This window comes from Fusarium solani (genome assembly GCF_023522795.1).
Source record: "Fusarium solani strain SB1 chromosome Unknown bctg00000001, whole genome shotgun sequence".
Lineage (NCBI taxonomy): Eukaryota > Fungi > Ascomycota > Sordariomycetes > Hypocreales > Nectriaceae > Fusarium > Fusarium solani.
The window spans coordinates 3050391-3065428 of NW_027072156.1; the positions used below are offsets into that span (position 1 = coordinate 3050391).

The window sequence follows — 15038 nt, forward strand, 5'->3', positions numbered from 1 at the left end:
TTTCTGCAACTTGTTGTTTCGCGAATACCACTAGGGTTGGATGAATTGGGCGTACATCGGGATTAATCGATTATGACGAGTTGAATCAACTTGAACCAATCCTCCTTCAAGCCGAGCGCTTTGCTTTGACCTTCCACTGATAACTCCTCGCCAAGGAGTATAGATTTTGCAAGATGGGAGTCTGGACTTGACGAGCTTTAGCAGCCCTGAGGGGCTCACCAATAAGGTTCTCAAACTCGATGTATTGCCCCTGAGAGGTGTAAGCAACTGCTTATCTGAAACCGCCGGGTGGGAGGAAGACGGGGGTATGGGTACAGACCTTTCGCACATCGACAAGCATACTTGGTGGAACATGAGCTTCGATAGGTTCCGTCGTGATCATTGTTTCTATAGCATCGTCCGGAATCTCTTGTCCGTAGGCGGCCGCCGCAGCCTGGATCTCCTTCATCGCAGGCCGAACGACATCGTCGACGAGTCCAGGGCAAAGTTGCATGTCGCCCGTATCAAGATCCGTCAAGGCACCAACTGGGTTATAGACAGCGTTGTATAGAAGCTTTCGCCAGCGCGAAAAGGCAACGTTGGAGTCGAAGTGGCAGGTACAACGTCCTCCAGCGCCATACCGAGCGACGAAATCCCTCGCTCGATCAGCAGCGTCGCCCTCGTCGCGAAACGGGCCAACGCGCAACTCGTCATGAAGTGTGTGTTCGATTGTCCCAGTGACCGGCTCCGATGAGCCACAGATGCTGATACCCGAGAGAATGACGTTGTCAGGGAATGCTTTGAGCAGGGGCATCTCGATATTAAGTCCATTCTGAAGCAACAAGATAGTAGAATGACCTGGAGTGACAGCAGGACGGATAAGGTCAGTAATAGGCGGGCCAATGTCCGGCATGTTTTTGGTGGCACAAATGATGTAGTCAAAAGGAGTGACACCGGCTTGAGAGACGTCAGGCACGGAGTTCAGGACTGTTGATTGGAGTCAGTAACAGATTGGAAGTAGTAGGAGGTCGTCCACCGTACTCTCGGTTGGTCGAAACCCACGGACTTGTCCGTGGTCGACCGAGTTTATGGTGAAACCAGACTCCTTGACGATTTGGTAGCTAGAGCGCAAGACAGCTGTGACAGCAGCTCGTCCGCCATATTCCAGGTTCAGGGCGGCCATACACCCAATGCCGCCACAGCCCACAAGTAGGATTCTAGCCTTGTCCATCGTGTGTGACTATGTCAATTCCAAGTGTAAACGAATCTGGATGTTGATTTGACGAGTTTATGTTCTGGGGAGACGCCTTATAGACGCTCGTTCATGTAGTCTTGGGGGGGTGTAGTTGAGAGGGCGCAGGTCCGGGCCGGTTGCCGGTTCCGATAGCAATTCATAGTGACTGATGCGAGATCGGCGAGACAAGGCCGGTGAATGCCGTTCATCTACCGGCAACGAGACGCCGTGAAAAGCGAGGGCGACAAAGAATGGAGAAATGGTTTCGATTGACCAAAGGGAATAATTGAGGAAAAGAATCGGTTTGAAATCTGCGCATTCGCATTGGGTCTTGCCTGTTGGGCACCTAAGATATCAGGTTACAGGGACCAGGTTCAGCTCAGCGATACGGCAGGTGAACCCGAGTGTCGCGCCTTCCGGGCAATCCACAGCGACTGGGTGAGAACAAGAGGAAGGTGTAGTTTATCAGTTGCATCTTATCAATAAGAGTCAATCTCGAAAGATAGGCCTTTCATTTAGGTATCTAATCGATAAAGCGTTCTGAGGCGAGTTCTATTGACCCAATCCTACCTAGGTTGCGAGCTTCGCATAACTAGCTCCCCAGACCTCACGCAAGCAACCTCGGATGATGATCACTGAATGATGCCTCTTCTCCCCTCAAAATGAACATATGGAAAAGCAAATAAAGCATTTTCAGTGACTAAACTAAGACAAAAGAGCCGTTAATATAATCGTGAAACAATTTTCCTTCCGAGGCCCTTGTCGTGTTTCAAGATCCCGGCGCAGGTCAGAAAAGGCGCCAACCACTATCCGTCTATACTAGACTCGACTTCAAGAATCCATTCTCAGTCATTCCCTTCTCCCATCTATTATCACGAGACAATACAATTCAACAGTTGCCGAGGATCCATGATGCCAGTCCTACCAATAGCCTTTTCCCCTTCGGGAGTTTCCCCTCACTTTCTACTGGCTTTATTCGGAGTACGCTCTGTTTGCCTGCCACACTAACACCCTGGCCCGTTGTTTAAGTGGCACAGACAATTTACATGGGCTGAGAGATCCTCTCAAAGCAAACAAGGCCAGGGCAATCTTTAAATGTCCTCAGCCTCCGACCATCTCATGTTGTGATGCCCCTCTTTTGTCTGTCTCTTTTCTTGTATTTGGGCGGGCTTTTATGTGAGAAGCCATGTAAGACAGTTACTCTCGAATTCCTCGTCACATCATCACTTTGACCATGACTGTTCCACAACCCCATCTTCTGGCCCCCGTCGCCACGGCTCTGCCGGAACTCCCACCAGATGACTTCTTCAGTCCAGCTCAATGGAGTGTCTTCTTCGCTCTCGTGGACGGCGCTGTCCCCTCCATCACCTCAAAGTCAGCCGCCACCGATGACCAAGGCCAGATTCAACTCTCTGACGATGAGTTCGACGACACCGTCAACCGGGCTCTCGAGCCCCTCGCGGCTCCAGCCACTGGGGACAACATCCGCGCGTTCCTCGAGAATCGGCCAATCATGGATCCCCGCTTCAAGGAGAACCTCCTGAGGACATTAGCCCTCAGCCCGCCGAGCCAGCAGAGACGATTGGGTGGACTGTTGACTTTGATGGCGTGAGCCCAAACATCTAGACCCAGAAGCTGACGGCAAGCTGATCTACCTTCATAGCACCCGCCCTGGTAGCTACTTCATAACTGGCTACTGGCAGCCCATATTCAACCAGCCAGCTTACGTCCGCGAAGCCATCCTCAAGTCTTGGGCCACATCAAGCCGTGACATATGGAGGACCTTGGCAAAAATCTTTTCTACCCTGGCTCTCAAGTCCATTTGTCAGACTAACCCAATCTTTCGTCAGATATCCGGCTACTCGGATACGCCCAAAGATTGGCAGCCCAAACCAGGCTTTAAATATAGTTTTCTCCAACTCGAGGCGGCCGACGACCCTCATGTCATTGAGACAGACGTCGTCATCGTCGGCTCTGGCTGCGGCGGAGGCGTATCTGCCAAGAACCTCGCAGAAGCCGGTCACAGGGTCCTAGTCGTCGACAAGGCATACCACTTTGAGCCATCACATCTCCCCATGCCCCAGGATGCCGCGAGTACTCACCTCTTTGATAACGGTGGCTTCTACATCACGGACGACAACGGGTGCAACGTAGCGGCTGGCAGCACATGGGGTGGAGGAGGCACCGTCAACTGGAGCGTGTGTCTGAAGCCCCAGGATTTCGTGAGGAGGGAGTGGGCGGATTCGGGCCTTCCTTTCTTCACATCGAGCGCCTTCGACGAGTGTCTAGACCGCGTCTGGGGGTTTCAAGGAGCGGGCACTGATAATATCCGTCACAATCACCGTAACCGTGTCCTCCTCAGCGGCTCCGAGAAGCTTGGATGGACTGCACGTCCAGCACCCCAGAACACGGCTGAAAAGGAGCATTATTGTGGCCAGTGTCACTTGGGCTGTGGCCTAGCCGAAAAGCGAGGGCCTGCTACGAGTTGGTTGCCAGATGCTGCAAAGACTGGTGCTCAGTTCATGGAGGGATTTCAGGTGGACAAGGTGCTGTTTGGTCCAGATGGGCAGAGTGCCATGGGCGTCGAGGGAGAATGGGTATCGAGGGATGCTGGTAAAGGTGACAGTGACAGAGTGAAACGGCGAGTCGTGGTCAAGGCCAAGAAGGTGATCCTTGCGGCAGGCTCATTATGGAGTCCGGTGGTGTTGATGAAGAGCGGGATTAATGTAAGTCTTTTGGTCAGAACTGAGTCAGGGGGCTTCGACTAACCCGTCCAGAACCAACACCTGGGAGCTAATCTACACCTCCATCCTTGCAACTTCGTCTCAGCAGTGTACAGGGAGGAGGTGCGGCCCTGGGAGGGGGCATCATCACCAGCTATTCACCCCAGTTTGAGAACGTCGACGGGAGTGGGTATGGGGTGAAGCTGGAGACTACGTGCATGGTGGTAAGTATCAAGTCACAACAGCCAATGTCATCAAACTCGAGTCTGACACCGTCAAGCCTTACACAATGCTCTCCATGGTGCCTTGGCGCGGTGGTCTGGAAGCCAAACTCCAGATGGCCAAATATCGCCACATGAATGGATGGATCTCGATAACCCGAGACCGCGACACTGGCAGGGTCTACCCCGACCCGACGACAGGCAGACCTCGGATCGACTACACTCCCTCCGACTATGATCGAGCCCACACGCTCCAAGGGGTAGAGGCTCTGGCCAAGATCTGCCATGTCACGGGGGCAACCGAAATCCGCCCTCTCCTACCAGGCCTTGAGCCCTTCCTCCGCGCTGGGGAGCCCCCATCAGAACATGCCATCGAGGGGAACGGCCCAGTGGCCGATCCCGAGACCAGCGACCCGGCGTTTGCCGCCTGGTTACGTCGAGTCCGCGAGGTCGGCAACAAGCCGCCAGCAGCGCCCTGGTCGTCGGCCCATCAGATGGGCACGTGCCGGATGAGCGCAAGCAAGGACGATGGCGTAGTGGACGATAAGGGCCGGGTCTGGGGCACTGAGAACCTGTACGTGGCGGACGGCAGCGTGTTTCCCAGCGCGAGTGGCGTGAATCCCATGATCACCGTCATGGCCATTGCGGATTGGATATCCCGCGGGTGGACGCAGACCTAAGGGCGTGAGGAGCCTGGGAGCCTGGGCTTTGTTTGCTACTGGTATGGAGGGAGAGGCTTCTGTGGTTGAGTGTAATAGTATGGTCATCCTATCAGCAACGGGAGGCAGTCTGACCGACGTAGGATAGGTATGCAGGGAGCTTTCCAAGAGTCATCCTCCACGGAGTGCATGAACCACGTGAGCCGAGCCCCTGAAGTCGGCATGCTTGGACAATGTAATGACGTCTTGTCGCAACTTGACTCTTATCACAACCTGCATCCGCCATCGGCAGGTCAGGTCGTCGATTCGTCATCCTTCCCCGCGAAACAGGACGGAAACGGTCCAGATCCGAGTCATATTCCAGTGAGAGACGAGCGGGGACACTCTATCAGGGATACTTTGAAACTCCCAAGGCCGTCATGTGGCCAGCGGCCGCCGAGCGAGTTGCGCAGGAGAGGCGAGTGAAGGGCCTGCAACGCAACATCGGAGACTTTGCGATCCGTACCTCTGGAATTCCATATGCTAAATTTGGCAAGGATACCGAAAAAGATTATCCTCCGTGGCGAGCTTCGGAAGAAGCTATCGATGTTTCGAGGACTAGTCGTAACCCGAGGGAGCGGTTGCTGGTGCCACGTTTTCGAGATAGTCTTTGAAGCTGCCAAAGTGAGGCTCTACCAACTGTCTCGAGGTTCGCTTGTACAGTAGCGTAGGCCTCCCGAGTGGGGCGGCGCCACATATGGCGAAGCGCAGCCACGGACGCCGCACCGACCGAGCATGGAGGTCAGAGGATCTGCAGCCACGCCGACTCTACTGCCGCGCCGAGGTAGGTACCTACCTGTTGTGCGGGCAGGATCAGCAAGGCAGGTCGCATTAGCTGGCTGCTGGCCTACGGTAGGGGAGGGGGATTTCAGCTGTTCAAGGGGCACATGTGATGCAGGAACAAGGATCGAGGGTTTTGTGTTTTGGGTTCTTCTGGCGTTGCCGGAGCCCGATGGCTTTTGAGTCACCTACCTCAGGCAGGTAGATGTCCGATGCAGTCAGTTCAGAGTCGAACCAACACTCTGGCCTGGATCCAGGATGAGACGGGACGGCACAGAGATTTGATATCACAAATGAGTGACTGGGCTTTCTGGGGCAGGACTGTACTTGCGGGCATAGACGTTTGGAACTTGTCACTGAGCTGAGACTTGGATGGCTAGGAAGTTTGAATATTCGGCTTGCTATACACCACCACCAATTCCAATTCGACGACGTTGGCCAAGGAGCCCGCTTGGCTTGCTCCGAAGACAAACCTGCAGCATGCATTCCATGCTAGTGCACTATCCACTCCGAGGCTCTTTTCCAGCCCTGCGTTTTGTCTCTTGGATGATGCAGACGAAACCAGAGCCTGGGGCTCCCGACCTCCGGACGGATTGCCTAATCGGGAGACAAGCGCCGGGCGCCACAGTGATGTCACCGCCACAAGCGGTCCGTCCGGCGGCCCTAGTGAGTCGGGTTTCCCTTGCATCTCGCCGCTCTTTCTCGGGTCCGTGCCGGGCCGTTTTGATTTTGAGGAATTCAATGTTCAGATACGACATCATAGTCGACGCCTTTGAGTTTGAATTTATTTTTGGCACGGGTTGGTCTCGGATCTTGAAGATTCTTTCCAAACTTGGGGATATGGCGTAGATCTACAGAATATCTATCGTTACATTCAAGCCTTGGCGACTTATTGGCTACCCTATAGTTTCGTATCTTCGGCGAGGGGAACTCCTCATGGAGGCGGAGGTCAGATTCCGTTGTGATGATAATGCAATTTTTGATCCTGTGACCGCATGACGGCATGGTAATTGGAATTTGGGTTTCTGCGAGGGTAACTGCAGGGTCTGGTGCGGTGTGATAGACAGCTCGTCCTCAGCATGACTGCCTGCAGGCAGTTTTCCGACAATGCATGAATGTCACTGACTCAACTCCAACTTTCACATTGCGCAGCACATCCAGCAAGCCGTGTCCCAAGTCCCGTGACCGACAATCGACGTCATGGCGGCATGGGAAGAGACCCATTGCTGGCCAGGTCAAAGCTGACATGGCCCCAGACGGCGGCTAGAACGATGCGGTGAAACCTGGGGTTTCGCAGTCACACGGAAGAAAAAAAGACGAAGGCTGCGAAATTCGGAGTGGACTGCCCTCTCATGTGACATCCAATATGACGAAAGACACAAATTCTGTGACTGCAGCCAGCATACAGCGCAGGACTGTAACAATATGGGGAACGGAAGCGGAGGCTCCGTTCCCACTGGGCGGCCCTGTGCATGCATATGTATCTGCTGCAGCATCAACGGAAAGGCAGAATCACATAGTACTACTGTAGATGAGAGAGATCGCGGGCCTGCGAGATCGTAATCGCATGGAGAGCGACACACAGACAGCGGCAACTGACGGACTGGCCGATTCCTGGGGGCCAAAAATAGGAAGATACGTACCGGCTGAGCCACAGTCAAGTGCGTCCCTCCATCTGCACCTTCCCTGTAGCCCTCCCATAGCCCCACGCCGGGGCGCCTGCCTAACCTCTACCGTTCCTGGACCCTTTGCCTCTCGTCTCCAACGTTGCAGCTTTCGCACACTACAACCGTCCAGTCCTGGCGTGAGTATCAGTACCTTTGAAGTGTGATCTTAGGGATGCACGTGCATGTGCAATCCTTTTCTCCTTGCCCTAGACCGGCCGAGCGATCAGTGGACCCAGCCAGCCATCTCCGCTCTCTGGTGGTGGTTGTCCGTCGAGGACGGGACAGACGCACGCACGCACGCTGCGAGCCATTGACGACGATATCCAGTAATCGACCTCTTCCACGCGTCTCAGAGCGCGTCGCGCATATCCAGTGCAACAACACTGACTTTTGCCTGACCCATTGCCTTGGGTCGTCGATATTAGCAGGCGTCCTGAGCTGACCCATTGGTCACTGAGCCATGCGGCCGTAGATTGCGACGATGCTGAGGCTTCCAGAACGGTACCACGAGGTCTAACAAGAGGAGAAAAAGGGACGGTTGGCTTGCGGGGGCCCCCTTGCTGGGAGGTCCAAGAGCGGAAGCCAGATAGCAGGGTTCATGTCGATATCCTTCAAAGATCCTTCTCCCTTTGGAATGCATCGAGCCTCCGTTGCGGATCGGCCTGAAGCTTTGACCGCGACGCAACATCCTCAGGCGCCTCCTGAAGACAGTTCGGCTCTTGTCAAAGTCGCTCATCTTCCCCTTTGGGCTTGGTTTCTCCGTGACTCCATGGCCCTTTGCCTGGTCTCACCAACTCTCTTCGTCTCAACCCGTCTATGGGCAATGATTGGAGGTTGCCATGAAAGCCGAGAAATGCCCCGCCCTCTGATTGGCTCACCTCAACTCTTCCTCCGCCAATCAGAGGCTGTAAGTGCACTTTGGAGAGAGCCTCACCTCACATCTTACACTAGCATGGATGGCTCTTCTCGTACCAGGACATCGACGGGCTCTTGTTGCTCTCCAGTCTTTTGGGATCCCCCCTCTTCCTCCTGGTCTAGCCCCCGTTCTCTTTCCTTTTCCTCATGCCCCCATTCCTAGCTCGGGTGGCCCAGGGCTCCTGGACAAGTTGTCCTCCCCCTTTCCGGCATTGAACACTCTCGATTCATGGATCCTGTCCCGCCGACTTGGACATCCTGAATCAATGGGACAGTCTGTATGACCAACCATGTCGTGAGGATCACGTTTGCCCCTAAAAGACGAGACGGGAACGACGGGAGCGACCGCGATGATATGGATCCCGAGCCGTTTGTAAGGCAGAGGCCCCTTGATACTCCTGACAGTGGGAGGAAGAGGGCTGGAAACCAGCATCAGGGTTGCTCCACCGGGGCTAGGGACCATGAGGTCGCCTCGGCGTCTACAAGAGAAGAATTCTCAAAAATGAGGGCATGCCCATCCGGTATCAAAACTCGACGGTGGGGGATGGGGGCATCCCGCCTCCCATGGCGTCTTTGTTGGGGACTAAACCAACCGCACATGCAGCTGTCTCAATGAGCCGGGCACCTCTTGCGTCTGGTAGTGCAGGTGCTATCTGTATGCGCATGCAGGTCATCCCATAACCTGCTCCTGGACAAAGCGTCCGACGCATCCCATTGACAGGACCGTGACGGGCCTTGTTATTACCTTCATCTCGCCAGCTGAGGGATCCTGGAGCTTCAGCTCGCCTCAGAATCAGAGCTGACGGGCCACGGACAAGGTCAATATTGAGCATGATGGGCGATCTCGCCGAGCGTTTTCGATAAGGGTGTGATCCCCGAGTCGTGGGTGGTCCCCCTCCCCCGGGTATGCGGGAAGCGGAAGTACGGAGCACACAAATGTCTTTACTCGCCCCATCCACCACGAGAGGCACGAATGGGCTGCTCGCTGTGTCTCTCGTGGAAACAGAGACGGCGGCCAGATCCGCCCTGGGGCCTTTTTCGTGCTGAATTCTGAAGCTTGCATAAGCGGCGCAACCCCCTCTCTCACCAGGTCTTTGCCCTGATGTTTGGGGCACGGGGAAGCACTCCGTCGGACGGGCACGGGCATGGAAAGACATATGCCGAGCGCCCTCACGAGTTTGGGAACTGGAATGAAACGAGGCGGCAAGACTCGTAAGCCATCGGCCGAAGAGGAGGTCGCATATGGTGAGGAAACGAACCAGCCGTGGAGAGAGAGGTGCCCGACCAGTCTCGCCCTTGGGCTATGCGAGGGCCAAAGTGGCATGGTTTGTGAGGGGAGGGCTTCCTGGCCGTAGGAACAGATCACATTTCACTCTTACAAAGGTCTATATCAGGCCAAGGCTATAGTGTAGAGGTGCCGTGAAGGCTTCGTTGAAGAAAGGATGTGCAAGGTCAGTTCACTTGGCGGAATAGGGCAAGGCGAGGAGACTGGGATCATGGCAGGGGGATGACAAGAAGCGCCGGCGGTTGTTTCGTTTCTTGTTTGTCTGTCTGGTTTCGTCCAGACGGGACAGGACAGCGGCTAGGGCAGGGAATGGACCGGGGTGTGGCTGTGAATGCTTCGGCATTGCGGGAGGAGAGGGTGAGATTTCCAAGAGTCTGGGTATGGGTGATAAGATTACGAGCTGATTCACGTCACTCTGTTTGATTAGAGAATTGCCTGATGACAAGTGAAGCCGCAGTGATTGAGTGTCATGCTGTGAAGGTGACAGCTTTGCTCGTGTCCTTGATGCTTGTTAGAGAGGAGACGTTTCCACCGGGGAGGGTACAGCAAGCCACCGTCGCCCAAGGTACCGGTACTTGGGAGCGCCACACCCACCACTTTTTCCAAGTTTCCAGTCTTTTACCTAGTCCCCTTGCAACTCGCAACACACAGAATCTCTTGATCTTCCCTGCCTAGCAGGTAAGTACGCATGCAGCTTTGTCTTTCAGCTACACGGCCGTCGTCGGTACAGGTATCCCATCCCGTTGCGTAGGTTGCCTGGAGCCGTATGCGTACATATGCAGGCCGTATCAACACAGCCGCACGCCTCCTCCGAGAACCACCCCCCCTCTCAGTAGGGATGGGCATGGAGATGGACATCCATGGTCAGTGCCGTGCAGATGCAGATGGATGGAGGAGAGGGAGAGACCCCTCCGCTCCGACGCCGCCGTGACCGATGTCCCCAAGTCGCCTGGCATGGCTGCTTTTGGTACCTGTCCCGACCCATCCTGCAGGTGAGGTACCCGGCGATGTGGGCTTTTGCAGGACGGCCTAGGTTGTAGGTGCAGGTGGGCTGGGCTGGGCTTGGGCTGGGCTTCGCTTCTGAGGAGGACTCATGGGATGGCCCTCGTGCTAGGCCTGGCTCCCTCAGCATAGTGGGCCGCCGCCTGCAGCCTCTGCTCATGCGCTATCGACACAGCCTGTAGCCACCATGGCCATCATGGACCTACAAAATACAGGGCGCACTTTTAGCTCTCTCCTCGCCCGCTAAACCGGCTGACACCCACTGGCATCCACACCCACACACAGACACACGCACACCACGGCTCTTGTGCAAGTATATCATCTCCCCACACCACCCTCCGTTGCCCCTTCTCTCTTCCTTTTCTTCCCTCTCACGAGCAACTCGTCCTACGTTCTCTTCTTTCTCGGTTGCGGCAGCTTTGCAGGCGATTTCAAATCTCTTTGCCAAAAGATTTAGACAGACAGTCTATTATATCCCCGAATCCCTGCTCTGCTCCGTCATCCGATATCTTTTTCCTTTTTTGATATATATTCTTGTTCGACCTCCAATCCCCCACCGTCTTCCCGCCTGCCACAACGCCCGAGCCAACGTCTCTACGCCTGCGACTGCGCTCACCCAAGCCAAGTTACCCCGCCATATATCCCTGCGCCCGCGCGCCTTCAGCTTCACAACTCCGACTTACAACATGCCCGTGCAACTACTTCCGGCCTCGGCTGCCGCCTTCGCTCCTCGAGCCTCGTCCGTCAATGTCGTCCTGGGTTCCAAGGTTGAGCCTTGGCTCACACAAACTCTCAAGCGCATCAACCGAGTAAAGCGTCCTCTCAACAGTGTCCCTCAGCACCAGCGATGCCTCACTGAGACTCTGTCATCACCCAATGCCATCTGGACCCTCACCTCGATCATGCTCCCCAAGACTCCCGAGGCCGACTTTAAGCGTGATGCCGGCAACCCCCTCGTCGAGGCCATCATGAACTACGAGCTCGTCCACCTGGAGGCTTACATCGTGCACGTCGACATGGTTTTGCGCAACGAGGTCGCTTACAAGCTCACCAAGGACACCATCGAGACCCTCGTTGAGTACCACAAGGAGGTCTACTGCGTCGACGCCAAGGCCAACACCTACGACTGGTCAGACAAGGAGCAGCAGTGCAAGAAGCTTCACGAGGACTTTGTCCAGGCCATCAACAAGTTTGTCTTCCGCACCCACGTCTCGGCTCTTGAGGGCCTTGAGGAAGAGGGTGCCGGCGAACTTCTCTGTGGCAAGAGTGAGGAAGTTAAGAACAACATCTTTGCCCTCATGAAGCCTCTGCTGCCTCCTCCTCCCCGCGTCGTTGATGTCGTCCGACAACCCACACTGCTGCCCAGCTCTCCCGCTAACAACATGTGGTCGCAAGCCGGCATGCCCGGTAGCCTCCCCGCTGTTGAGTCGTGGAGAGTCCTTCCTTCAAGCCCCAGTGTAACATCGTCGGTCGACTCCAACACCAGCCCCATCTGGGCGCCCATGACCATGAGCGACCTGTCGCCTACTCCCGCCTTCACCCAGCCTCAGTCCACCGCCGGCTTCTTCTGGAGCTCACCCCAAGTGACAGCACCCATCCCCGCCCTCCCCCTCCCCAGCATGCTTGCTCCTGCACAATGCGGTGTCAGCGTCAGCATGGGAGGAATGGGCGGTATGGGCAACATGAGCGGCATGGGTGGCATGGGCGGCTTCAGCTGGGATCGATACCAGGAGTACGCTACCATCATGTGACAACCAGGGCCCCAGGACAGCTATCCAGTGGTGACGACCTCGAGCTAATACAGCACGCACCCGCATCCCCTTCCTCGTTTCCCGGAGAAAAGTTGAAGCTCTCAATTTCGCAGCGGCATAGAACTATCATCCATCATGGGCATACCGGCGTTTTACTGCATCAGGAACGGTGTTTCGAACAAGTCAACAAATATCCCCTCTTCGCGTTGCTTAATCTGCTTTCTTTGGTTCTTCTTTTTTATTATTTCCTTTGTCCTCATAGCAAGCGGTCTTTTTTGGTTTCGGGGAATCTGGTCTCTATTCCTCTCCGGGAAACACACTCGAACGGTCGTTCACAACAAACAACACAACCAACCTCTCAGTTTCCAACTCTGGGTTTTCTTTCATCTACCACACCACAAATGGCTGGATCCGGGGCGGGTATTTGGAATGCATTTACAACCGGGCAGGGATTCGATACAGGCGGCTTGTTTTCTTTTGGCCTTTTTCCTTCCGTCATCTATCTTTTGGTTCACAACAAGAAAAAGACGAACACGCAGCAATGCACGACGCTCGGCCAAGTCCGAGACAGAAACTTTTGGATTCTCGATATTCCCGGAACTTTCTTTCTCTTTTTGTTTCATTCCTTCGGCATAGAGAGGCTTTCTCGGAAGATACCCCTACCCCCATACAAAGAGCACGACTGGATCGCTCGGATTCAACCGAAGCACAAACACTCACACAACAAACACTCTCGCTTCGCTTCTTTCCTTGGCTTGTTCCCGAATTACGACGACGATAATTTTTTAATGACGACCTTTTCTACGAATCGATGACGAATGACGACTACTTCTTCAGACCTGGTACGACTTACGAACGGAATCACGAACTTTCGGCTTGATGTCGAAACATGACTTCTCTTCGAAAGCCTATCGAACGCTGAGCACATACGCTTCATTCGGCACGATGACTAGCCTAACAGATGGCACCTGGACTGGATTTCAGGATGTCTGATCGCAAGGCCGTCTCGACTACACATCATCGCGTAGCCAACACGGAATATCTGGAATATCACCGTCGAGGCATGACACTGGTTGTCAACGGGATCACCGCCGTGCGCCGGCGACCAAGCGTCGACCGGAACGCATGAAATTGGAAAGATGGAGTAACTCATGGGTCCCTTCCAATGAGCTGGGCGCTGTACTTCTGCCGTGCAGATACAGTCGCGCAGCCTCTGTCTAGCCGACACGCCCTGGTCACTCATCCTCCGAAGCAATAACCCTCGTCCTCTAGGAGTTCCGACCCCCGAATGTGGATGACCGCAGATCGCCGAGTCGAGGTGAAAACCACAACGCCGCTGAGCCTGCTAGCCGGGCCTTCTGGTGTGTGGAGGACGCCGCTTCGAGGATGAATCTGCGGCTCGGCCACATGCCGGGTGATCGGGACTGTCACGGGGACCCGGGCGAGGATGGACTAGGGCGACTGTAGGATCGTCTCCCTACAGACCCTTCACGTCGGACAGGTCAGAGCAGCTTGGTCTGCTCAGCCTGCCCAGGCGAGATGGGATAGGCCGCAAGAGAGTGGAGCTGGTGTCTGCAGGGCAGTGCCAAATGCCCACTCCGGACGTTGAGTCCTGCGGCCGAGATGCTGGTATCTAGTGGCGTGCGAGGGAAACAGGATACGCCCTGGCGGCGGTTCCCAAACACAAGGACAAGCCTGCTTTGCTACAAGCGTCCCTGCTCGTTGTCTTGTCGTTGCAGTATTAGTTAATCTGAACAATAAAAAAAACAGATTCAATGAAACCTTTTTCTCGTACTTGATTGTGATGTGACATGTTGAAGATACTGCAATCCCTAAACTAGGTATATAGCTAGACTGTCACTTGGCCTTGGTCGTCACTCACCTTAGGTCAGACTACCTACGCAAGACATTAATAGTGTATTGCAGACCCTCCTGATTGTTGCATGTCATTTCACTCAATTTGCTGGGTACTTCTGAGTTCATGACTCTTTGACCCGCGTCAAGAAGTGAGTGTATATATGGGCAGCTTCACGGGACCGACCCCTGGCAGGAAAGAAGCCCTAGCCAGGATAAAAACAATAAAGGGCACCCTAATTTGACCTCACTAGATGTATTTCAACATGAAATAACAGGTTTTACTCGCCAGGACGGTATGAAATCGCCGTCTTATGGTGCTCTGTTGGCAAGTTTTGTCGCCTGCTCCCAGCAACTGCCTCAAGGCCAGTGCTAACCGCGGAGAACGTGGTAACACCCCTTTCTTATATATCACCACGGTTGGCAGAAAGATGGCACGGAATGTTGTCGATGGAATTTTCCTGTTGGTGCTTTGTTTCGGAACGTTGTAGAGGCCAACATCCACGAGAAGCTTCTCGCGGGGTATTAGGCTTGATATTATCTATAAAGGTCAATAATGATACATGGAGGGAGTGAATAGTTCTGAAATTCCATATAACTGTGTAGGGAGTGTCCTGGGCTCGATTATGCGTGCAACATGGTTGCGGCTGGCTTTACCTCAACTATCTGCTGTGGCTTTAGGTAGATGCTTATTATTTCCTTCTTCTATGCTAAATACGTAGAGACAATTCTTTTGATGTGAAAGGCTGTTTGCGCCTGGGCCGGTCTTGGAGAGGAAATTTGGTGATTGTAACCCTTGGATGAAGGGAATAATTTAAGTGATGTGATTGAGAGGATGAGTTCATATAGGGAGGGAAATCTAGTGAGTTTCTACCATGTTTCTGTGAGAAACACACCATATCATTGTCAGAAGCAATACTCTTAGCATC

General features: G+C 54.3%; 4 protein-coding genes across 4 annotated transcripts; 3 read left to right on the forward strand and 1 right to left on the reverse strand.

Moving 5' to 3' along the window:
- Positions 1–106: 106 nt before the first annotated feature.
- MRS44_003061 (uncharacterized protein) lies at positions 107–1210 on the reverse strand (the record flags this gene model as incomplete). Its single annotated transcript, XM_046268311.2, has 3 exons — positions 107–250; positions 320–966; positions 1021–1210. The coding sequence occupies 3 exons, from the start codon at positions 1208–1210 to the stop codon at positions 107–109; spliced, it is 981 nt and encodes a 326-aa protein (XP_046137175.2).
- A 1237-nt stretch (positions 1211–2447) lies between these two features.
- Positions 2448–4837, forward strand: MRS44_003062 (uncharacterized protein; the record flags this gene model as incomplete). The annotated part of the gene is made up of 4 exons (XM_065623073.1): positions 2448–2821; positions 2877–3939; positions 4053–4160; positions 4217–4837. 4 exons carry the CDS (start codon positions 2448–2450, stop codon positions 4835–4837), a joined length of 2166 nt encoding a protein of 721 aa, XP_065479145.1.
- A 129-nt stretch (positions 4838–4966) lies between these two features.
- On the forward strand, positions 4967–5469 carry MRS44_003063 (uncharacterized protein; the record flags this gene model as incomplete). Its single annotated transcript, XM_065623074.1, has 2 exons — positions 4967–5179; positions 5230–5469. The coding sequence occupies 2 exons, from the start codon at positions 4967–4969 to the stop codon at positions 5467–5469; spliced, it is 453 nt and encodes a 150-aa protein (XP_065479146.1).
- A 5721-nt stretch (positions 5470–11190) lies between these two features.
- On the forward strand, positions 11191–12255 carry MRS44_003064 (uncharacterized protein; the record flags this gene model as incomplete). Its single annotated transcript, XM_046268313.2, has 1 exon — positions 11191–12255. The coding sequence occupies one exon, from the start codon at positions 11191–11193 to the stop codon at positions 12253–12255; it is 1065 nt and encodes a 354-aa protein (XP_046137178.1).
- Positions 12256–15038: the final 2783 nt, after the last annotated feature.